Source organism: Hemicordylus capensis, chromosome 10 (assembly GCF_027244095.1).
Source record: "Hemicordylus capensis ecotype Gifberg chromosome 10, rHemCap1.1.pri, whole genome shotgun sequence".
NCBI lineage: Eukaryota > Metazoa > Chordata > Lepidosauria > Squamata > Cordylidae > Hemicordylus > Hemicordylus capensis.
The window spans coordinates 14,948,689-14,973,044 of NC_069666.1; the positions used below are offsets into that span (position 1 = coordinate 14,948,689).

The 24,356-nt window shown below is 42.9% G+C and overlaps 1 protein-coding gene across 3 annotated transcripts in view; it reads right to left on the minus strand.

Annotated features, from left to right (window-relative positions):
* The window catches only part of MYO5A (myosin VA), a 116,357-nt gene that overhangs the window by 86,420 nt on the left and 5,581 nt on the right, over positions 1 to 24,356 (minus strand). For all 3 annotated transcript variants that reach the window (XM_053271802.1, XM_053271804.1, XM_053271801.1), the window contains exons 2-3: positions 4,733 to 4,843; positions 4,304 to 4,475 (exon numbers count right to left, since the gene is read on the minus strand). In XM_053271802.1, coding sequence (XP_053127777.1) covers positions 4,304 to 4,475; positions 4,733 to 4,843 — 283 coding nt within the window. The remainder of the gene's footprint in view (positions 1 to 4,303; positions 4,476 to 4,732; positions 4,844 to 24,356) is intronic.

Below are 24,356 nucleotides of genomic sequence, written 5' to 3' on the forward strand. Positions count from 1 at the left end.
GAAAGTGAACTGCTAAGCAAGAAAAATGAAAGAAACAACAGAGGGAGGAAGACTGTGAGCAGCAACTGCTGCCTATGTATTTGCTTACATTATCCTTCAGCTTTCTCTGCCCGTCTCCAGGGGAAACTTCAGAATTCTCAGCTGGCTAAATATGGCTACTTTTTGCATGGTAAACATAACGTATAACCAGGCTCTAAAACAGGAATGGGCAACTCTGGCTCTCCAGTTGTTGAACTCCAACTCTGATCATCCTCAGCCAAAATAAATTGTGACTGGGACCAATGGGAGTTTTAGACAACAACAGCTGGAGAGCCAAAGGCTGCCTACCTTTCAGCTGGTCTTGTGGTAGCAAGCATGACTTCTCCCCTTAGCCAAGCAGGGTCTGCCCTGCTTGCATATGAATGGGAGACTAGAAGTGTGAGCACTGTAAAATATTCCCCTTTGGGGATGGAGCCACTCTGGGAAGAGCAGAAGGTTTCAAGTTCCCTCCCTGGAGGCATCTCCAAGATAGGGCTGAGAGAGATTCCTGCCTGCAACCTTGGAGAATCTGCTGCCAGTCTGTGAAGACAATACTGAGCTAGATAGACCAATGGTCTGCCAGTATATGGCAGCTTCCTATGTTCCTACCCCTGCTCTAAAATTTAGATATCCAATGGCAAAGCCCAATTTCCACACTTCCTTTTTCAAATTCTATTATGCTTCCAACTTTAATATCTATCCTCTTAATTGCTTGTAACAACATTATCACCATTCTGTTTGATTCTCCTTCTTCCTACATTGTTACCCCAAATAGCTGCTTCCATCTAATCTTTTGCATGGTCCTGGAAACAGCATGAGAATGAGGTGGACCCAGGGGTGTCATCATCATTGTGCATACACTTGTGAAGAACACGTGCCACAGGGCCCCATAGGATTACCCTTGCTGCCTCCCTCCCCCCCCCTATGTTGCTCACCTTCCTCCAACTCTACACTGACCATGAGTGCTGAGCTAAGCCAGGAGAGGGGAAGAAGTGATGAGCAACGGGGGGTGGGAGGGCCGGGAAAGGGAAGAAGCACACAGCGAAGGGGTGGTGGGGAGGGAAAAAAGTGCTGAGCAAAGGGGCAGGAAGCAGCATGGAGTGAAGTGGGGGAGGGAAGAAATGTGGAGCAAAGGGGTGCTCCAGATTTTTCACCCAGGTCACCTTCGGTCTGACTATGCCACTGGGTGAATTTCTCCTACCCATGAAATGGAGGGAACAAAATTTCTCTGATAACACTTTTGGTTATTTTCAACAGATACTATTTCCTCCAACAGAACCCTTACTGAGACAGCCCTTTCATGAGGCGAGGAGAGGCAGTTGCCTCGGGACACCAGCAGGATGGCAAAATGTCCCCCACTGCTCACACTCCTTGCAAACTTTGCAAGAAGCACGAGGAGGCTGCTACAGGCAACCTTTCCTTCTCCCTCTCCCCCACATCACTTTCAAAGCCAGTTTTGAAAGGGGGCTGCCCCCCATCAGAGTTGTGGGGCAAGGCCTCAGGTATCACAATATGTGGGGGCAACCCTAAGCCTCATCACCACACCCCACATTATGATTAATGAAACAAAAAACCCAGATTCATGCTCCATCAGTGCCTCATTAAGGAAATAAATATTTATCCATATTGTGCAAAGAGATATCATTAAGCCAGGTAATTAATCAGCCCATTTAGGGATAATTTTGAACAGGTGTATATACTGAATATGAACAATACTTACAGAGAATAACTTCTCTGCCATTTTCTCTGAGTGCTGGATGAACATTACAAAGCATATTGTCCCTGCAAGCCTGTGAGAACTTGCCACAGCCTGCCATTTGCCTCTTATGGTTATTGCTAGGAAAATTCTGCTACTGGTACACAGATATATAGATAAGATTGAATATTTAATAGCAGTTAGTGATCATTTTAAAAACCAAGTCACAGAGACACTACTTTGTGCATTTCTTTGAACAAAATATATTCCCTGTATTAAGACTACCATATTCGATTAACAATTAATTTTGTTTTTATCTGAAGCAGGAAGTCTACTTGTCAATTCAGGTGTCTGATATCATGCAAGCAATGGCAGAGCTCACTTGGGAAAAGAGTGTTTGCTCTCCACAGTAACTGAAGTATCCCCAGTGAATTGGTGCCTGCCAGTTTTCATCAAGGAACGAAATAATGATCGCACCTCTGACTCAGAGATGCAAAAGGTGGGGTGAGTGAGAATAGGTAGACACCTCCAGGACTCTTGAAATGGAACTAGTAAAAATGGTACATACTCAAATGGCTTTAGAGATAGCCCAAGAAAAATTTCTTTTTATATTAATTGTTAGAATACTATAAGAAACACTAAGGACAAAATATATTTAAATAGAGTCAAATCAAAAGACAACCCTTTCTCTCTTCTTTTGAATGAGAGTGTTTTCCTTTTAAAGAATAGGATGAGAAATATCCGGGTTTTTAAAAATAGTCCTTTATTATTTTTCAATTGTATATGCATCATGGGCCCATAAATATTAAAATAAACACATGCTCAGATGTTCCAGTAATTATTAAATTTGTATAAGCTTCAGATTCATTTTTATCTATATATTTTTCAACTAACTATCCCCAAACCAGCTTTCCTATCAATTCCACTCCCTATTTATGCCAGTTGAGGCTTCTCCTCTCCTAATAAGATTGTTGTTGATATATTCGTTTTCTATACAGGGACCTCAGAAGTTAGTACTAGTGGAGTGAGCGGAACCAATTTTTGCAGCTCAGTCTGAATCGCATTTGAAACAGAACCATGAACCAGTTTGGTCGGATCAGCTGGCCCAGTCCAACTGAACCCACTTGAACTGTTTTGCTTCACCAGTTTGAACTGCTATAAAGGATTCCCTTTACAGGATTCCCCCTTGCTTCTTACATTTAAAAAAAAAAAAGTTTTGTAAAGGGTGGTGGGAGACTGGCGAATGAGAGGCACCTTTAAAATTCAAATAGAAGTTGCTTACTAGCAGCCCAGCAGCAATCCACCCCCCTCTTCTTTGCAGTGCTGGTAGCACCAATATCTGGATTCTCCTTTACAGCTGCTCGAACTGGTGAACCGGGTTTAGTTCAGCTTGATCATGGACCAGACCCCTTTCACAAGGGCCAGGCCAAGCCGTGATCAAACCAGCCAGGTGCGCAGCAGACCGATTCGATCGTGGACCGGTCCTGCAAACCCCTAGTTAATACTAAGATTCTGAAACTCAGAAAGTCAAATTCAGCACATGCACAAGCATAATTATACGAACTGCATTATTATCCAGTTAAGACATGGCCAAATAATAAACCACAATTATTTATTAGACACCACTTCTATTTACATTGAGTGGAATCTGTAACAGTGACATATATTCTAGATTAGGTTTTCTAAAACCCCTAATTTCAAAATAGTATAATAGTAGAGTTAAAGGAGAAATGTGAACTTGAGGATACTGATGAGTAACAGATGATGCATCATCTTTAACAAAGAATTGTGAAAATGTCTCATTCTGTAGAATAGAAATCCTACCCAAATCTTTACTAAGCTTCACTGAGTTGCTGACTTCACCATTTAAAATTTAGCTCCGCATCCCACTGTGATTCTCAAGAATCTGGTAGATGCAAGGTAGCTAAGTTGTTGCATGATTAATAATGAGATCATATCCATTCAATGAACCTGCATCCTAATCATATACAAAGAACCTTGACTAAAATTATAAAGATGCTCTTGCTTCATTATGCATCTCAGGAGTAAAGATCCAATCAGCCTAGATCAGCCTGGACATCATATGGCCCAGCCCGCAAGCCACATATGTGGGCGAGGCCTTTTTTCTTGACCCTTTTTTCTTGGCCAGGCTATTCCCTGCTGCTGCCCTCCACAGGGCTCGCTTTCTCCCTACTTGCTAGAAATGTTTCAGCGATAAATAGGGAAGAATTCTGAAGTTTTATTTATTCTAGAAGTTATATTCTGCTTCTAACCTATTGCCTGATTTTGATTCTGAGCTGCTATTTTATTCTTGTTTTAATCTTGCAATGTTGTATTCTTAGTTTTAGAATTATTACTGTTTACTTTCTTTTTTTTAATATGCACTGTAAGCCACCTTGACAATTTTTACTTAAAAAACGGAAAGGCAGAGCATAAGTATTTCAAATAAAAACCAATACTGGATTCTCAAAGCGGCTCAGCATTACTGAATGGGCCTTTGGGGAGAAGGGCAGATTCACCCTGTGTCTTTGAATTTCCATTATTATCTTTAACAACTGGCAATGTAGGGAAGCCAGATTCTTTGCTTACCACAATATGTATAAATGAGTTTGGAGTCTATAAACCGCACTTTGAGGTTGTGAAGAACAGCAGGTTCATGAAGATAGCTTAGTGCTGTCAGGTCATTTTCACCCACAAGTATATCTGGATTTCGCAAAGGTGGCAGCTCCTTGGCCTTAGGATCAAGGCTATATTCAAGATCCTGAAAATTAAATAAGAGCATTTACATAACATTTAAATAAATATGTTTAGTATGGTTCATTCATTATGTACTGTAGTCTAGCAAAGCCAATATTAAAGGAGTCTTATGCATTAAAAATCAGACACAGCATTACTCATAAATCCAGATGAGGAGATATAATCTGGGGCACAAAAATAGGCTCACACTCCTAATATGCAGTCTTTTGTATCAGACATTCTAATCAATGTTAAACAATGAGGTATGAGCAATAACAGTACCTTGCCATCCTCAAGTCGAAGACGGAGGATTTTGTCTCCAGGTTTATAATCTTTCAGGAGTTCTGCTGACTTCCAGACTACTTCTGGATCAGGGATCCAAATCCTTGCATACTGCAGAACAAAATGAAAAACAACAATTAACCTGATTTTCTTCATGATTTATACTGAATAAGTGCAAAATAAATAAATAAGACATACATGCCAACATTCTTATTTTCATATCATCAGCCTACAGGGGTGGGGTGGAATCTTTGAGAAGTGACTATAGCTGCTTGCTGTAATATTGTTCAAGGGAACACTATATTGCAAAATAACTGATTTTTTCCCCAGTTACTGATATGAACTTGAATAAGAACTAATGATGCAACCCTAAGCACATTTCTAGAAAGTGTCCCATTGAATTCAAGAGGAGTTTATTATTATTTATTATTATTATTTACATTTAATATCCCGCTCTTCCTCCAAGGAGCCCAGAGTACTACATACTTGAGTTTCTCCTCACAACAACCCTGTGAAGTAGGTTAGGCTGAGAGAGAAGTGACTGGCCCAGAGTCACTCAGCAAATATCATGACTGAATGGGGATTTGAACACGGGTCTCCCTGATCCTAGCCCAACACTCTAACCTCTACACCCTGCTCCTCCTCTGCTTGCCACTACTGCCATACTGATGGCGCTCCCCCCAGCTATCCACGCAGCTGCCTCCACATGGCAGCAGCACGCACATGGCCTCCGCACATGCACAGAGGCCATGTGTGTGCTGGCGCCCTGCTGAAGCAACTGGGGGAGAGCAGCACAAGCACATGTGTATAGCTGGGGTGGAGCGCCACCAGTACAGCAATGGTGGCGAACGGAGGAGGAGCAGGGATGGCCCTGCTCTCCTCCACATTAAAGGGGCTGGATAAAGGGGCCGCGATTCAGCTACGAATCACATTTCAGCACATCCCTAGAACTAACTGTCTTAGAATGCTTTGTGATAATTCCACTGCCCAATCCCTTTTTCTTCAGCCTACAGCCAGGGGAAATTGGTGCTCTTGATCCACTTACTCATTTCCTCAGAACAGGCTATAGATTTTGAGTGTTTGTCCTTGAATTGGGGCTCTGAGATAGGCTAGGAATTCTGTTGGTGTACCAACCACCCCGCTGCACTTCAGTCTTTTGACCTGAGAGGACAAGGGTGGTCTCGGAGGTGGCATTAGGTTCCCCCAGACTTATTTACTTGGGGGACTTCAATGTCCATGCTGAGGGGCCCCTAGAAGGGGCAGCTAAGGACTTCATAGCCACCATGGTAACATGGACCTATCTCAATTGGTATCAGGCCCTACTCACGTGGCAGGACGTGCATTGGAACTGGTTTTTGCTGACCAGGGAATTATTGATCAAGAGGTGGAGGAGTTTGAGGCAACCCCTTTGTCATGGATAGATCTATCTTCTGCAGGGGTGATGGACCAATTAGAATGGTCCGCCCCCGGAGACTTATGGATCTGTTTGGTTTCCAGGCAGCCCTTGGGATATTTCTAGTGTCCAGAGCCCGAGACACTGTTGGAGCCCTGGTGAATCTCTGAAATGTGGAGACAGCTTGGGCTATTGACACAGTCACTCCTAAACGCCCTCTCCAGCTTGGTGGAGCCTGTTCTGCTCCACGGTTTTCTGAGGAGCTTAAGGCAAAGGAACAACTCTGACGACAGTTGGAATGATGCTGGAGGAAGAGTTGTTACCAATCTGACCAAATACGGGCTATAACCCATTTTCAGGAATACTCGGGGGGTGGGGGCAGCAGCAAAGAAATGTTTTTTCTCTGCCTCCATTGCATCTGCTCAGTGTAGGCCAGTGGAACTTTTTTGTGTAGCAAAGTTATTGCTTCACACATCCCCCTGTATAATGGGGAGGAACCATCTATAGCCTGCTGTGCAGGCCCATCCTTAGGGCGGGGCAACTGGTGTGATAGCCCCGGGCCCACGTTTGGAGGGGCCCTGTGGTGGCGGCAGCAGCGTGAGTGCCGAGTGGCAGCAGCGGGCGAGAGCAAGTGGCAAGCAGCCTGCCTCCCAGCTCACTCAGCTCCCACCAGCCACGCCATCCCGGGGAGGGGGCAGTGGTGACCGAGGCAGCGAGCAGCCTGCTCCGCTTGGTGAGGCTGCCCGAGCGTACGTGCCTCGGCTCCCAGCAGCCGGCCGGCCACCATGTGTGCTTGTGGGGGGGGTGTCTTTAAACTGATACAACATTCATGTAATCAAAAAGCTGGACCTTTTTATTATGAATAGGTTTACAAATATTTGCATAGCTGTAATGGCACTATAATTAAATAGTACCTATTAAGCAATATATATCAATTTTGTCCACCTGGAATTCAAACATCTTTTATTTTACAGAAACATCCCTCAAGAAGAGTGTTCTCAAAATGTGTACTCATTGGATTTTAAAACAAAGATTATTTCATCTTACTTATACAATTTGCTAACCACTTCTGTAAAACTCTCAAGCTTCTGTCAAAACTCTCTGAGCAGCATCTGCACACAATGATTGGTCTTTCCCTGCTTTTCAGACACAAGCAAAAACTGTAAAGGTAAAGTGTGCCATTGAGTCTGTGTCGACTCCTGGAGACCACAGAGCCCTATGGTTGTCTTTTGGTAGAATACAGGAGGAGTTTACCATGGACATCTCCCGCACAGTGTGAGATGATGCGTTTCAGCAGCTTCCTATATTGCTGCTGCCCGATAGAGGTGTTTCCCATAGTCTGGGGAACATTCCAGTGGGGATTCAAACCGGCAACCTCTGGCTTGCTGGTCAAGTCATTTCCCCGCTGTGCCATTAGGTGGCTAGCGAAATCTGTATTATTCGCTTTAGACCCCATGCAGGATGTTGAGCAGCAGATGTGCTGAATAGCCAAGCTTGCTACTATTTCTTACTCTCCCATTGCCTTTTCTTAGCCTTCTTCATCTCAGGTTTTCCTTTGCTCCTCTTCTCATCCAACTGTCTCTCCTTTTCAGTTCTTTAACTGTCTCCCAATTCCCCTTTTCTTTTAAATTCTCCCAAAGTTCTCTCTCCTTCAACTCTAAGCTTGTCCTCCCATTGGCTGGACCAAGGTTCTGTCATCAGGTCACAATACTTCCTTTAGAGTAAACATTTATAGGATCCAACTGCATAGGTGCAATGCAAATATCCCCTAATGTAAGATATGAGCAGACTGCTCCTATTTACCTACTTCACTTCTATCCCACTCTTCCTCCAAGAAACCCAGAGAGGTGTGCATGGTTATATTTATCCTCACAACAAATCTGTGAGTTAGGTTAGACAGAGATATTACTACTACTACTACTACTACTACTACATTTATATGCCGCTCTTCCTCCAAGGAGCCCAGAGCGGTGTACTACATTCTTGAGTTTCTCTTTCACAACAACCCTGTGAAGTAGGTTAGGCTGAGAGAGAAGTGACTGGCCCAGAGTCACACCCAGCAAGTCTCATGGCTGAATGGGGATTTGAACTCGGGTCTCCCCGGTCCTAGTCCAGAACTCTAACCACTACACCACGCTGGCTCTCTTTAAACTTTATACACATGACTGGCTCAGAGTCATCCAGTGAGTTTCATGGCTGAACAGGGAATTGAACTGACGTCTGTCTGATCCTAGTCCAAGCGTGATGGTACAGGCAAACTCCATGACTGCAACATGGACATCCCAGTAAGGAGGACACAAACTGCTCTACTGTCACCCCAGCCCCTTTATTGCATTTTGGCCAGCACAGCTGTACAATAGCAACCTCTGCGGCCTTTTCTGCCCATGTTCCGTTATCAGAAATTTGCAGGGCCGCCACATGGGTTTCGGCCTCACCTTTTATTAAACATTACAAAATTTCTGAGTTTAATGACCTTCAAGCGGCCTTTGGTCGCACAGTTCTACAACAGGTCTTATAAAAGCATCCTTCCCACCCGGGAATGTGTTCTTAGCTTGGGCATGTCCCGTTCTGAGGCTCTCCTACCACCGGGGAAAAAGGAACATTGGTCTTACCGTGAAGGGTTCTTTTTCCTGGTGGTAGGAGAGCCTCAGCCCCGCCCGGATGCTTAGCCTTCTTCGGGTGGGATCTAAGTTTAGGGGTTACGCAGACGGCTCTCAGGGCTACCTAGCACTACTCCTGCTGTCATTCACTGTTATTACTATTACTGTTACTGTTTCTACGGTTATATGTGTTTCTTTCCTGTAGTTACATCCTTCTAACAGTTTGCAGAGCTCTCCTACTTAGACTTATACGGTCCTCGCTCAACATCCTGGAACTGGAGGGCAGCTACGCCCACAAAGAAGTCACGTGTCCAGTCCTGTCTCGAGCATGCGCACTCCTTAACCATTGTACGCGAACCTGAGGTACTGCCGTGACTGCTCGCAAATAGGAATATGCAGATACGCCTCGGACAGATCTAGCGTCTGCTCTTACTGCTAGAGCTTTGCAATCTATACCAACTCTTATATGCCACTGCTGCTCAAACATTCTCATTAAGCTGCAGTCACAGATGACAAAATGTCTGCTATAATATGTCGATGCATATCAGCAAAAATATCCACCGAAGTTAAACTTACACCCCATCCACCACCACCCCCCAAAATCCTAAAGCATAGTTGTTACAAGCAATTATTTATTACTTCTTATCAAAAAGGTCTTCAAGCAGACCTAAAAATTACCAGACTTAACTTACACCAGACCAATGCAAAAGAGTAAATATTTTAGTCAACTACTGGAGTAATACACTCAAGATAGAACAGAACAGTGTGACATCAGCTTGTATTCCTAAATGAAATGGGAGAGGACAAGTTGGAAGCGGGTGACATTTATTGCACAGCCCACCTCATAAGGCTCCCAGAACCTCAGTGTCCAAAAGTCTCACAATCAATATTTTTAAACACACAAATATTTAACTTTTAATCTTTATGAAAAGTTACCGAAACATGGTAAGAAAACAATTTGTTTCTTCCCATGAACATAACCCTGCAGCTCACCGATGTGTAACACACTATGGTCTGAACAAGTGGGGAGACTGGAACAGACAACCTTCCATCTGTAGGATTCTTTTAAAAAGCAAGGAAGCCATAAACATTTTGCCTTACAAGGCTGAAAGCCAGCTAACCATAAAACTGAACACATACCTCTACTTAAAAGCAAGTTCCATTGATTCCAACAAACAATTATGTCAGCAGAAACTGCCTACAAGTACTCAAGCTTAAGATTCTTCCTGAAGAACCTCAAGACAAGGGTTGAAGCTTGTATTTTTCTTTTGATGATTCTAATCTGGAACATCAACAGCCATAAAAGAACAAATGGCCAAGTGGCCAAACTGGAAATTCACTGAGCAAGTGACAAAACATACTTTACTCCTTATCTTTAGAGATCTCTCTCTCTCTTTAAACACACACACATATCCTTAGCCAAAATAAGCAACTCTCTAGGTTTCCTAGCTGCGACCTATTTACATTAAAAATGAAAACATTTTGGTTCCTGGGGTCAGAGAATCTAAATGGTCCTGTCCCTCTACAGTATACAGCTGGCCCATTCTAACAGAGGCAGATACAAATCCATGTTTCCAGATGTCACCTATACACATCCACACAAACAGTGGATATAAATCTATTTGTACAGTTTTTACCACTGCTGCTTTAAGTTTTTTGTCTTACCATTTTAAATAGCTTTTACAACTTTTAAATAGAGATATTTTATATTTAATATTTGCACTTTTCACATTTTAATTGTGCATTGTTTTATTTATTTATTTATTTATTTATTTAAAGTATTTCTGTACTGCCCCAAACTTGCATTTTAGTTACAGTGAGGGAAATAAGTATTTGATCCCCTGCTGATTTTGTCTGTTTGCCCTCTGACACAGAAATGACCAGGCTATAATTGGAATGGTAGGTTTATTGTAGCTGTGAGAGACAGAATAACAACAAACAAACCCTCAAAAGCCCAGTCCTTACTAACAGGGAATTGGTGGATGAAGTGAAAGTGGAGGGCACCATGGGAGAAACAAATATGACTTTTTGAAATTCATGAAAATTTGAGCAAGTGAGATGTGGATTTCAGGAAAGCTGAAGGGCTCCTCCTCCCCTTCAAGCACCAGGTGGAGGAGACCAAAAACTCATTTTTGAACTAACTACAGTTCCCTGTTATATTCAAACTCAGGGAACTGTGGTTAGTTCAAACTATGGTTTGAAACCAAGATCAAACTATAGTTTCCTATTCAGACAACCACCACAGTTCCTCACAGGAAGGGGGAGAGGGGGGAGATGCTGTCAATTTCTTCCTCTAGTGCACAAAGGAGAAAGTGGGAGTGTGCAAGCCCATAGGGAGAGCAGACTCTTTCACAGTCATTTAAATTTAGATGTTTCAGATTATCACCTGAACCTGCCTGATGCTTACAAGTTCTCTATCAATAAGGTATCCATATCAGCTAGTTTAAGTACCATTTCTCATCAATGCAGCCAATGCCACAATATCAGAAGGAGCAACTTTTAAATCCCAAACCAAACACTGCCTACTAGCAACAACAGGGAGCAGGGGGGAAACCAGATGACGGATCACCATAGAAACCAAACCGCCAGTGCCAGCTGAGCCGTCCCCATGAGATATTGAAAAGGTATTAAGGTCCTGCTAACACCAGAAGGCTGTAGCTTCCAAGTATGCAAGCTTGATCATCTGTGTTTCTGTTGAAAGTACAGATAACACTTCCATCTTTAATTAGATAACACTTCGATCAAGTCTGAAAGGCCGTGGTTTTTATAATTAAGCTACATAAGGCAGCTGAGCTGCACATTGTTTCGCTACAATTTATTCTAAGTTGCAGCCAGCCCAATGGAATATGAGCCTCTATATTTATATCAGACATGCAGAAGGCAGCACCTCTCATACCAATATGGTTTCATATACAGCCCAGGTATCTACAAACCCACTGCCAGTTAGCCAGTGGCAAGCGGCCCCAGCCCTCTGGTGAGCAAGATACCCAGCAGCACCACACAGATCTCCTTTCCAGAGGTCTCAATTCCACTGCCATTTTAAGAAGGTTAAGGGTTAGGGTTCTGCTTTTGAGCAGAAGAGGACTCCCATAGGGTTCCGACTTCTTAAAGTAAGGTGTGCCATCGAGTCGGTGTCGACTCCTGGTGCCCACAGAGCCCTGTGGTTGTCTTTGGTAGAATACAGGAGGGGTTTACCATTGCCATCTCCCGTGCAGTGTGAGATGATGCCTTTCAGCATCTTCCTATATCTCTGCTGCCCGATAGAGGTGTTTCCCATAGTCTGGGAAGCATAGTCAGGTAGTCTGGGAAACATACCAGCGGGGATTCAAACCTACAATTTCTGGCTTGCTAGTCAAGTCATTTCCCCACCTCCATACCCTTGTGCAAATGACAGAGGACCCGATTCTCTTCAAAGACCTCTTTCTGTGTGCTAGCAAGGATCTGAGGGGAAAGAGTGGTGACCACAAATAGTGGCTGGTTAGAGAACGAAGACTAAATGTGTGGATCCCTGATATAGCCTATTTGGACATCTACAGCAGGGCATCCCTCTGCAAAGGTGTCACAGTAGATACACAGAAGGCTATGCTTTTGAAACCTAAACCTGACAGGGAACTCCTGAAATACAACTTTGCAAGCCTTTAGTCTGGTCTAGAATAGAGAAGCTGTTCCAGGAAAATGGGCATACATGACAGCCACACACACAGGTCACAGTGAATAAATCAAGCACAGTGGCAGCAAAAAGGAGGCACTTAAGACTGCTTCAGCACCTAGATGACTGTGCAAACTACAGAATTTTGCAGAAAACTGGGTCCCAGGGAGCAGGGTCATTGGTGGTGGAGCATCTGCTTTGCATGTAGAAGCTCCCAGGTTCAATCCCCAGCATCTCCCGGTATGACTGAAAAAGACTTCTGCCAGTACCCTGAGGTGTAGATAAGCCAGTCAGTGTAGACTATGCTCAGCTAGATGGACCTATGGTCTGATTCTGTATAAGGTAGGTTCCCATGTTCCTAACTAAATGAACAGGAACGTAGGAACATAGGAATCTGCCACATACTGAGTCAGACCATTGGTCTATCTAGCTCGGTATGGTCTTCACAGACTGGCAGTGGCTTCTCCAAGGTTGCAGGCAAGCAGCTCTCTCAACCCTATGCCAGGGAGGGAACTTGGAACCTTCTCTCTTCCCAGAGCAGCTCCATTCCCTAAGGGGAATATTTTACAGTGCTCACACTTCTAGTCTCCCTTTCATATGCAACCATGGTGGACCCTGCTTAGCTAAGGGGACAAGTCATGCTTGCTACCACAAGACCAGCTCTCCTCCTATATCATGGAAAGAACATTTTTCCACAAATCTTAAGTTCAAACACAAAGAATTGCTTCTCTGAAACACTGCTAAATGACATCTAGGGCCTCTCACAGACACACACTTATAACCATACAGAACAATAAGGTGAGACCCTTTGAACGTTCTGCTGCACAAATGGTCAAAACACAAATATGTAAAAATAAGGAACCAGACAGAATGCTGTCCCATTGAAAGAACAGAAACAACTGCAAAATTCCTCTGCTACTTCATGATCTCACTGGAGATCACACGGGGGAAATCATCAGACCACATAAGCCATCAAAACATTCTCATCATAAGACCTTCCAGAGGCATTTGCCTCATGAAAACACTGGTGGCTGCTAGAAATACACTAACGTTCAAAACATAATTGTCTACACACAAGATGCTACACACTAGAAAATTCTCAAACATCAAAATGCACAACTGCACAAGTGTCCTGACACACCTATATTTTATCATTTTAGATTGAATATTTAAATAAAAACATTTCAACAGTATTTTGAGCACGTGAAATGAAGATAACAGTACTTTGAGTAAAGAACACAGGCTGACATCCTTACTAAATTTACTAGAGGAAGTCCTACTGAAATTCAGTATTCCTCCAGAGCAACGTCTGAGTAGTACTACTGAGTCATTTAGTCAGAATGTCAGCCAGAGACTGTGATTCAAAAAGACATTTCATTGGCGAGAGGGCCAGATTAAACACCAATCATTTTATAAGCAATAAATGAATAAATTGGTCAGTGTTCTCATTGGGGCTTTTTAAAAATTATGCATCAACTCAAATTCCCATTGACCAACACTGCTTTGCTTTCTAGTTTCCTTGTTCAAGTTCCAACACTCTGAGCCTGAATTCCATTACAAGTGCCAACACCTCCAGTAACCACATTTTATATGAAAGATCAAAAATATGACTAAAACCATAAGGCAACTAGAACTGAATTTCTTTCTTCATATCCCAACTCCAGCCCTCCATTTCACAGAATTTTAATCCACTCATTTTCTCCTTCAGCTATTTGAGCAGTGGGCCAGTGGTCAAGTCAGCATGCCCAAACTGATTTGTTTAATTTAGCATATTTATATACTGCCCAAAACTCACGTCTCTGGGCAGTTTACAATAAAACACCACAGATTAAAACAAAATTAAAACTACTACTACTACAAATATTTATAAACTGCTCTTCAAACAAAGTTCTCAAAGCAGTTTACATGGAAAAATAAACAATACATATATAAGATGCCTCCTGTCCCCAAAGGGCTCACAATCTAAAAAGAAACACAAAGCAGATACCAGCAACAGCCAGTGGAAGAATGCTGTGCTGGGGTTGGACAGGGCCAGTTGCTCTCCCCCTGCTAAATATAAGAGAACAGTGTTCCCTCTAATGCTTGCGCATGTGTACGTGCTCACAAGTATTTTTATGTCTGCTCAGTTAATTTCAGATCCCGCTCAAGTTGAATTAAGAAGGCCCCATTTCGAATGCACATGCGTGCATGCTGCCTTGATACTGCTGCTCATAACAAAACTCATTCTGCACCCAGATGAAATTTTTTTTAGAGAGAATACTGTAAGAGAATTGCCACTTTAAAAAAGTGTGTCTTTGCTCAGTTAGCAGGGGTAATAATTTTAAAATGATGGATTCTATGAGTCTAAAAATCTGGATGAAAAAAGATATGTCCTGATTAGATTATTGCAATATCTTCTTACATGTAGAGGTTGCCCTTGGAAAGTCTTTAGATGCATCAGTTGGTTCAGAATGCAGCAGCCACATTATCTCCATATTTCCTAAGTATGCTACTTCCAGAGGTGTAGCATGCTTTATTTTGCAGCTGCAGACTAAGTTTTCTGGCACCTTAGAAAGAAGGCAGAGGGCAAGTTAGAGAATCTGAACCAAGCATGCTCCAAGACACTGCCCCGCCCCCCGCCCACACCAGATATAGTCACTGGAAAAAATTACAAATTTGAAACTGTCTGATTTGACAGACATTATGCATTCATTATGCTCCTAATTAATTTTATGAAAAATGCAGTCTGGAGAAATTGAAAGTTTTCTGGGGGGAATACAGCAGTGGAAAGTGTTCTCCCCATCACAGAGTATACTACCAATTGCAGGTGTTGAAGTCAAACAGGGTTGATACCTTCATGCTTTGCTGATGCATTTCCAAGCATCATCTGACTGGCGTGGCCACTATGGGATGCCAGACAAGTTGGTCCCTTGGTCTGAATCCAGCAGAAGCTCTTTAAGGGTTTTACGTTAACTTGGCAAGAATCAATTGCTCATCAGCCATGTCTAATTTTTCTAACCTGCTATCCAGGAGTGCCAAATAGCTGGGAAATATGAAATTTATAACTCAAGATTTACTTGCTAGATTCAATGTCTTTCCATTCGCTGTGTTGACAGGCCATATGACTGTAATTCATATTACAGCCCTATGTTAGTAAAAAAAGTAGCCAGCATTTTAGTTTCTGCCATTAAAGTACATATGCAAAGTACAGTGCAAGCTGATAAAGCTGTCTAACTCTTCTGAGTCAATGTTTGTGCTTTTTAGTGCCCCATGAATGTTTATATCATTGTTCTAACTACCTAATTTTTAAGTCAAGTATCTTTGTATATGGCTAAACAAATACACTAATGGACTGAAATTTATTGTTTCAAACTATCTAGAGAACCTGCATATTTAAAACTGTAAGGCAAGGTTCAGAGAAAACAGTAAAAACCACCCATTGGAAAGTTATCTTGCAGAAGTTCCACTGAAACAAATAGCAGTTACATAAAGGCAGGAGAAGCTCCCACTGGGTTCTTACCAACAGTTCCAAACATACTCATTTTTAGACAACAGGTCAATTCAAATGTAGACTACACTGACAACTGCAGTGACCCACTACCATGCTCACAATTTCCTCCAGATCTCAGGAGAAATTGAACTGTCATGAATACAGTTGTTTATTGTTGGTAGTTCTCCAATTACAAAAAGAGGAAGCGTCTTTTATATTAGTATTAATACTTCAATTCAAGGCTAGTTTCAAGATTTGAATCACCTGAGACTTTTTATTTAGCAAGGAAAAATAGGGAACATAGAGGGTTACGTTATGATTAGTGAACTATAGACAGCCACTCTGTTACACAATCTGAACACAAAAACTGTCAAAGGAAACCATGTTCTTGAAGGGGAAAAAATGCTCATATCATCACAGACTGAAGACAAGAACATGGAGCATGGCTTCAGCTCCCCGATTAACTTGGCAAAGAGGCACCTTTTAATGTGGTGATTCTCTTTATTTAGCAGGGGGAGAGTAACTGGCCCTATTCACCCTCAGCAAAGCATCCCTCCAATGGCTGTGGCTGGGGTCTATCTTATGTTTCTTTTTAGATTGTGAGCTCTTTGGTGACAGGGAGCCATCTTATTTATTTATTATTTCTCTGTGTAAAATCACCTTGAGCCATTTTTGAAAGGGCGGTACAGAAATCGAATGAATGAATGAATGAATGAATGAATGAATGAATGAATGAATGAATGAATGAAGTGAACCAGTTGCCTGATGAAGACTGAACCAGAAGAAGTCAGTATAAAGCAGGGGGTTGGCAGCCTACAGCATTGGTGCCAACAGCGGCACGTAAAATGATTTTGAGCAGCACTCCCGCTACTAGGAAGACCAGCCACTATGATGTCCACTGCCTGACATATTGCTGCTTGCTGTAGTAGGCAGCAGACATCCAGAATTGGAGGCAAGAGTTGCTCTGGCTGTACCGGCTGGCGGGCTTGAACTCACTCACTTTTAAAAAAGGGAATGTGCATGTGTGAAAGAGAGCAAATGCCTGATGCCTATTCTCCTCATCACATTACTTGGCATTCCTGTACTCAGATAAAACTGAAGTACCGTATTATTTTTGTAGACTCCAGCAACTTAAAAGTACTACAGCTTCATTCAGGCAATGCAGCAAATCCTGATAATCTCCAACCAAAAATTCACTAAAAGCAATTCTCCAAAATAAATGTTGAACCACACGCCTATTCTATAATATAGACTCAGAATGTTTAACACTTTGAGAATCAGACAAGTCTCCCAATATGGAAATCTTCGATTCCTGGATGAAATACAAAGGCTTGAATCCTAAGAAACTGAATTCACTGTTCCAGTACCTGAAATCCATAATTTCCAAAAGATACACTGCACATTTTATTCTGATCAACCTTCTCGATACAAGTGCTACATGTACAGTAAGTAAAAGCTCTCTGTGTCATTCCACTCTTTAATGCTTAAGCTCTTTTAAGCATGGCCTGCATTTCATGTTCCCCAGGGTGCCTGGATATGGAAGATTTGCCCATCCACAATTTAGTTCTCAGATTTATTAATCCCAATAAGCCATATAGTGCAATGCTGACAATGTGCCAATGTTTGTAGCATAATCAATATAATATGTTGATGTTAGATGGTGCCTTCTCACGAAGAGCCCACATAAATAACAGGAGACATAGTGAAGGGCGAATACTATCATAGGAAAAGACATTAACACAGAATTGAAAGCCAAATCACTCATTCACTTCTCATGCTATGTTTCCCAGAACAGCAAACAATACCCATTCCAGGAAAAGCAGGGAAGACATGATTTGACCATAACCTGAAAATGGTCAAGCACATCTCTACTGTACTACTGAGACACATAATTGGGTCCCCCCCCGCCAAAATTCCTGAAAGCCACATGCATGTCCTGATAGCAAAACAGAAGTGTATTCACTCCAATCACACTCAAGTTATGGAAGACATCTATATTCCCTGCTTTTCCTTCTGACACAGTTCCTGTTTTCTGCAAAGACAAAAGGAATGTAAAAAGCACCTTTGGGAGCAGTGTCATTAGGGTTACAAGATGCCCCTTACTTTAAAGGTAGTGTCAGTTATTCCGGCTACAATGTAATGTATATAATCTCAGGGATCACCTCTGCTCTGGGAGCCCCCACTTTGAAAGTAAGGTGGGTGGCTACAAGGCTCACAGCATTCCTAATACAGTCATCCCTTGCCAACCACAGTTTTGAGTATATGCGAATGGGAAATTGTGGCAAGTCTTGCCAACCGCGACCGGAGTACTCGTGGTTGATGAGGAGTTTTTTTTAAGTGATTGGGGGGTTCTGAGATTTGGGGGGGGGGTTTTCAGAGATTCGATCTGCTCATTCCCAGAGGCGTAACTAGGGAAAACGGCGCCCGGGGCAAGCACTGAAATGGCACCCCCCCCCCAACATGCTACATTATACTTAGGTTTTTCCTCACAAGCACCCGCCGCCGCCAAGCCAGGCCAATGACTGGCTGCCAGGCGCCAGCAAAGCAATGGGGGGGGGCCGCGGGCGGCGCGGAAGGGACCACTCATGGGGGAGGGGGCGCCGACGCGCTCCCTTGACTGCTGCAGTGCTGCTGCACTGAGCAGGAAACATTTGTATTAACAAAAAATAAAATAAAATAATTTTTTTTGTCATGGCGGCGCCCCCCATGTGACCAGAAAAGATGGCGCCCGGGGCACCTGCCCCCCCTGCCCCCCCTATAGTTACGCCTCTGCTCATTCCTCTTGGTGACCCTTGCTGACCTTGCGTCCCTTGCCGATTGAAAATGCCTTGGAGTGATTCTGGGAGGCAGAAAACATTTCTAGAGATTCGATCTGCTCATTCTTCTTAGTGATATTACAAGATCTTTTGTGATTTTGCAGCATTTTTTTTATTTTTTCCTTTATATTTAGGTCTTTTTGGGGTTGCAGTTCCCCTAACCCCATTTCCCATAGATTTCAGCTGCAAATTTGCCAACAATGTGGTTTTGTCAGAACAGAACCCAGAATGGCGAAGGATGACTATAGTGGCAAGTAGGTTACAGAAAGTCTTCTCAAAGCACACTTGTCAGGGACTTACATTACTGATTTTTAGATGCCCGATTTAAAAAAATGTTTTATTCACACAGGCCTTCATCAGCCTCGGAAGCTTTGTGAGGAGTGCCCATTTTTATTATTTTTAGTCCCGTTTTATTGTTATTTTAGGTTACTGTTTGTTTTAATGTGACTGCAAGCAGCTTCGAGGGCCTAAAGTGGTGGAACTGGAATATATATTTTAATAAATCAAACCTTTTTTCAAGAAGTCTGAATCCATTAAACTCTACAGAACAGACATCACAACACTCCACAACGGAGAGTCTTGTGGTACCTTGAAGTATTGTAGCCTGAGCTTCTGTGGACTGCAATTCTTGTCATCAGATACATGAAGGGAAACAGTCATTCATACCTCTCTCTCTCTCTCACACACACACACATATATGTATATCTGCACACATGCAGACACGTATAGAGAAAAACAGCAGAGTCAAATGCAAGAGGCCTATGCTAGTGACAAGCCAAAAATTATAGTGACAATTTACAAAAGCAGTATTGGGTGACATCACTACAGAAGCTTTGGGTTCATTTTATGCTGGATGATCTAAATGCCAAAGAACCCTTCTTAGCAGAAGTGTGAGGAAAGAGAACTCCCTGCCCAGAAGCTACAAGTGCTTTTTTCTATTCGAACCTAATTACTTTTAAAACTTTTTCTCCCCATGTTCTTTGACAGACACACCCTGAGAAGAAAGCCCCAGGGAACAAAACTAATTCAGATGAATTCTTTGTTGTTTTATCAGGAATCTCTCCAGTGCTGGCTTATAGCTCATAGTAAAGAATGCTATTTATTCTGTGCTAATCAGCTATTAGATTCACTGGAGACCAAACCAAAAATCTATATCAGATAGGTGCTCCCAAAAGGCTGAAGATTGGGGTGGGGGGATAGGAAAGTGGGGAGAAACTCCAGCCTCATAGCTAAGGAGTCTCTCTTCAGGCAATTACCTGAATTACAAGAAAGAAAAATACCTTGCAAGTCTGTTTCGACTTGCCCTGTCTGCAGGTTTCTCAAAGCTAAACTAGTCAATAGATAGTTAACTCTTCTTCCGAGTGCTCTGTATTATTCAAACAACCAACACTGGAAGCAATCACCATTTGACATAATTAAGTAACATTCCAGAGTCATATCCGTTTGTTTTAGTGTATTAATATGCTGACAGTCTTATATGGGAAATCCCCCTCCAGAACTATGATAATTCCAAAGGAAGGGCAGTTACAGAAACACACACACCCAAGACAGTTTCCCTCTATAAAACTTATCTATATATTTTTTAATTTATTACATTTATATACTGCTTTTCATTAAAAACAATCCCAAGGCAGATTGTATCCCAAGGCAGATACATTGAATAATCTTGTTTACACACCTACAAGGTAAGCTGGATATATTACCCATAATGTGGATAACAGATCTCTTAATGTCCAGCCCTGCATCCAACTACAAATGAACACAGAATTGCATCCTTGCAGCAGTTGCTAGCATGCATGCAGACGAAAAGATAGTTCTACTGTACCCATAACTTGGGGCGGGAGTGCGGGGTGAGAATAACTTACTTTAACATACATATAGTCCAAGTCATCTATTGTTTTCCAGTATCTCTGGTGGTGCAAGCTTCTGGTGATCTGAGCAGTAGTCATTGTTTCCTTTGCAACCAGTACGTTCTCCATGCACAGAGAGACCTACTCCGTGTCTGCAATGGATCTGCCACACAGTTCAGACTGACCCCAACTGGCGTCTGCCAGCTCATCTGAAGACGGATATTTCCTCATTTCAAAGCTACATAACCAGACAAAGCCCCTGCAGAGGCCAACATGGAACAACCATGCCAGATCACTGAATTCCTTCATTGTGAAGGCTATCAACAACATTTGAGTTGACTCCTTAAGCAGCACAAAGAGCAAGAGTGTTTTCTTTCCGTGCCCCTAGAAAGAATGGCAGAACCCCACAGTCTTGTGATAGTCATCAAATGCTCAAAGTTTAAAAAAAAAAATTCCCACAACAGCAATAAAGAATTGTCTGATCCATTCACATTAATCAACGGGTATTAAGCCTGCTCACATCTTACCAAGAGATAGGCCGCCCACAATACTTCCTGCATTAAAAACTATAATTTAACAGACAGACAGAGAGCTGCTCATATTCCAAGATCTGAGCCACATAGTGAGATCTTGTGCTGAACATAGCACCCTGGTTTAACTTTGTAAACCAGGTTAAGTGGGAAATGCAAATCTGCCTTCAGTGCCCCATACCCCCCATCACTTTGGCCTGCCTTTCCCCTTACAGACAACCTCCTCTCAAACTCAGGCCTTCCTTCCTCTTGGCCGGCCTCTCTCTCTCTCTCTCTCTCTCTCTCACACGCACACACAAACACACACACACACACTAAAGAAAGTATTAAGAGTTCTGCAACAGGATTGCAGATGGTTACAATCAGGGGTACCAGCAATGCCACACAGTCTACACAGCAATACTGTTGCTCAACTATCTTGCACCACATTGTTCCTCTTTAACATTTTCAGCCCACTCCAATTCTAGTCACGCATTAAAAAGGCAATTATATGCAACTAGTCGTGACGGAATGCAGATGGGAATGCACATCCCATTGAAAACGATGCTGTGCAAACAGGTTGCATCGAATTGATAAATATACTAACATCTATCCCTATATATCAGGGGTGGGGAACCTTGGCCCTCCAGCTGTTGTTGAACTGTGGCTGGGGATGGTGGGAGTTGTAGTTCAAGAACAGCTGGAGGACCAAGGTTCCCCACCCCTGCTATATATAATACTTTACCAATCGGAGGCAACAGAACAGAAGCACTGTGGTGATTGGGCAGTGGGGATTCCATATGCAGATAGGGAAGAGGAATAAGTAGGGAGCGAGCGAGCAGGCGGGAAGGTGGCAGGGAGGGGGCAGGTGACACTAAACAATAAAGCAGGGGCTGTGGCAGGGGGCAAGGAGAGGAACAAAGTCCTAGCACACAGATGATCAGTACAGGTTTAGCTAGTACTTATAATTAACTAAGATTTCTTTTTTGTTCTTTTGTGGACCTTCAGTTACTCCAGTTCCCAGATGTCAAAACTAGGGATGTGAATGAACCGTGGTTTGTGCACTGGTTCAAATACGAACTGGTTCATGATTCGGCAAACAGGTTCGTATCAGAAATCAGCTTTTATTTCGATCAATGACCAGAACAAAAAGAGAGAGAGAGAGAGAGAGAGAGAGATCATAAAATGGCAACACACAGCTTGCATGCAATGTAACAAAACCTGGCCACAGAATTAGTACTCATACTATCAAATTTAGACAGTAATGAATAAAGATAAAAGTCATCTGAACAGCCAGGAAAAGACTTCAACAAGGGTGAAATAAAATCTAAACGTTCCAGTTTGGCCAACCCACAAACCAGTTTGGTGGTTCGAGTGCAGAACCGGGGGCAGGGAGGGGAGGCCACGAACGGCACCTTTAAAAGTGAATAGCACTGGTCCTTACCTGCATGTCCGCCGTTCTGCCCCCAGCAACCTGCACATGGCGCCAGCACACTCATGGCCTCTGCACATGCACAGAAGCCAATTGCATGGTCAGCATAGTGTTGCTGACCACACAAATGGCTTCCACACATGCATCCACCTCTTCACCCAAGCCTTTTCAGCTTTTTAAATGTTTGTTTTAATCTGTTTTGACTTTTAGATTGTTTAAGTTGTTTTAAGATTTTTGTGTATGTTTTAACTTGTTTCATGTTATTGTTAATCGCCCAGAGACAAACGTTTGGGTTGGTGTACAAATTTGACAAATAAATAAATCCATAGTCAAGAAGTCACAGAAACTAGCAAACAGAGCTAGAATAAGACACATCAAGATACAGTAAATGGGCTAATTTGTTTTACAGGCTGGTATTGCCCATACCATCTAGCTGTATTACAGGGCTGCTCAATTTCAGCCCTCCAGGTGCTGCTGGACTACCATTCCCATCATCCCTGACTACTGGCCATTGTGGCTGGGGATCAGGCTGGGACTAGGTCACCAGGCACTTTCCCGGCTCATCCCTTGCCCTGTGCGCCCTCCTGCCGAGCCCCTTCCCTCCACCTCTACTCAGTCTCCTGCCTGGGGATGGTGGGAGTTGTAGTCCAACAAGAGCCAGAGGGCCAAAGTTGTGCAGCCCTGCTGTATGAGATAGCCTATCTGTCCACTTCCAGGCTTTGCCTCTACAATATGATATTCACAGGATAAGTGCTACAGAGAGCACAAGTGGTTGTGTGGGGATAGTTGCTACTGCCCTATCTGCTTTTGACAGAATATTAGCCAAGTATATGTTACACACCTCTGAGGAGGTGACTAAGCACACTGCATTGTAAAGTCTGTGTGCACATCCATTCTTAGGCTGCTTTGGCATGTTATGTTCCTAACACTACTAGCAGCAGAACTCTGGAATGACCTATTTGCAATCCTTTAAGTTAGGAACATAGGCAGCTGCCATATACCAAGTCAGACTATTGGTCCATCTAGCTCAGTATCGTCTACCCAGACTGGCAGCAGCTTCTCCAAGGTTGCAGGCAGGAGTCTCTCTCAGCCCCATCTTGGAGAAGCCAGGGAGGCGACTTGGAACCTAGATGCTCTTCCCAGAGCAGCTCCATACCGTAAGGGGAATACTATATCTTACAGTGCTCACACTTCTAGTCTCCCATTCAAATGCAACCAAGGCAGACCCTGCTTAGTAAAGAGGACAATTCATGCTTGCTACCACAAGACCAGCTCTCCTCCTAAGGTACTTGGCCAAACCATCTCACAAAGCACTGATTCATACTGTGTGTCACATCACCAAAGAATAGAATCCAGGGAGTGGCTAGTGGTTCTGAGATTTCAGACTATTCAGCATTTATCTAATAATAATCATCTGCCGCACCCCAAAGTAAATTAGCTTTGCTTCAAGCGGCAAAGCCATTTCGGAGTCCAACACTAGAGCTCTCATTAAGAATTTTGCATCTCAGCTCAGTATCTGGCACATGAATTACAATAATGAATTGTCAAATACAGAGCTGCTTCACAAACAATGTTCCTTTACAAATGATATCTTCATTTAAGAAGAACATGTACACTATGACATATGAACACCATGGCACACACACACACAAACCCTGGGGGAAGCCGTTGTCAACAGCTGACCTATTGATTCCTTCAAGCAATAGCCTGGGTAAGAAACACAGAGTCTACTGTATTTCACTGACCAACACCTGCCAGGCAAGATGCATACTGGAAGGAACCCAGTATCACCTCCCCTAGTTACTGTGTCTCCCTAGAGAGGCTCTGCTTGCATTCAAAGAAACATTGCTCCAAGATGTTCACAGTAGCAAGACATTACTGCTGTCACTTAACCAGATTTAAAGTG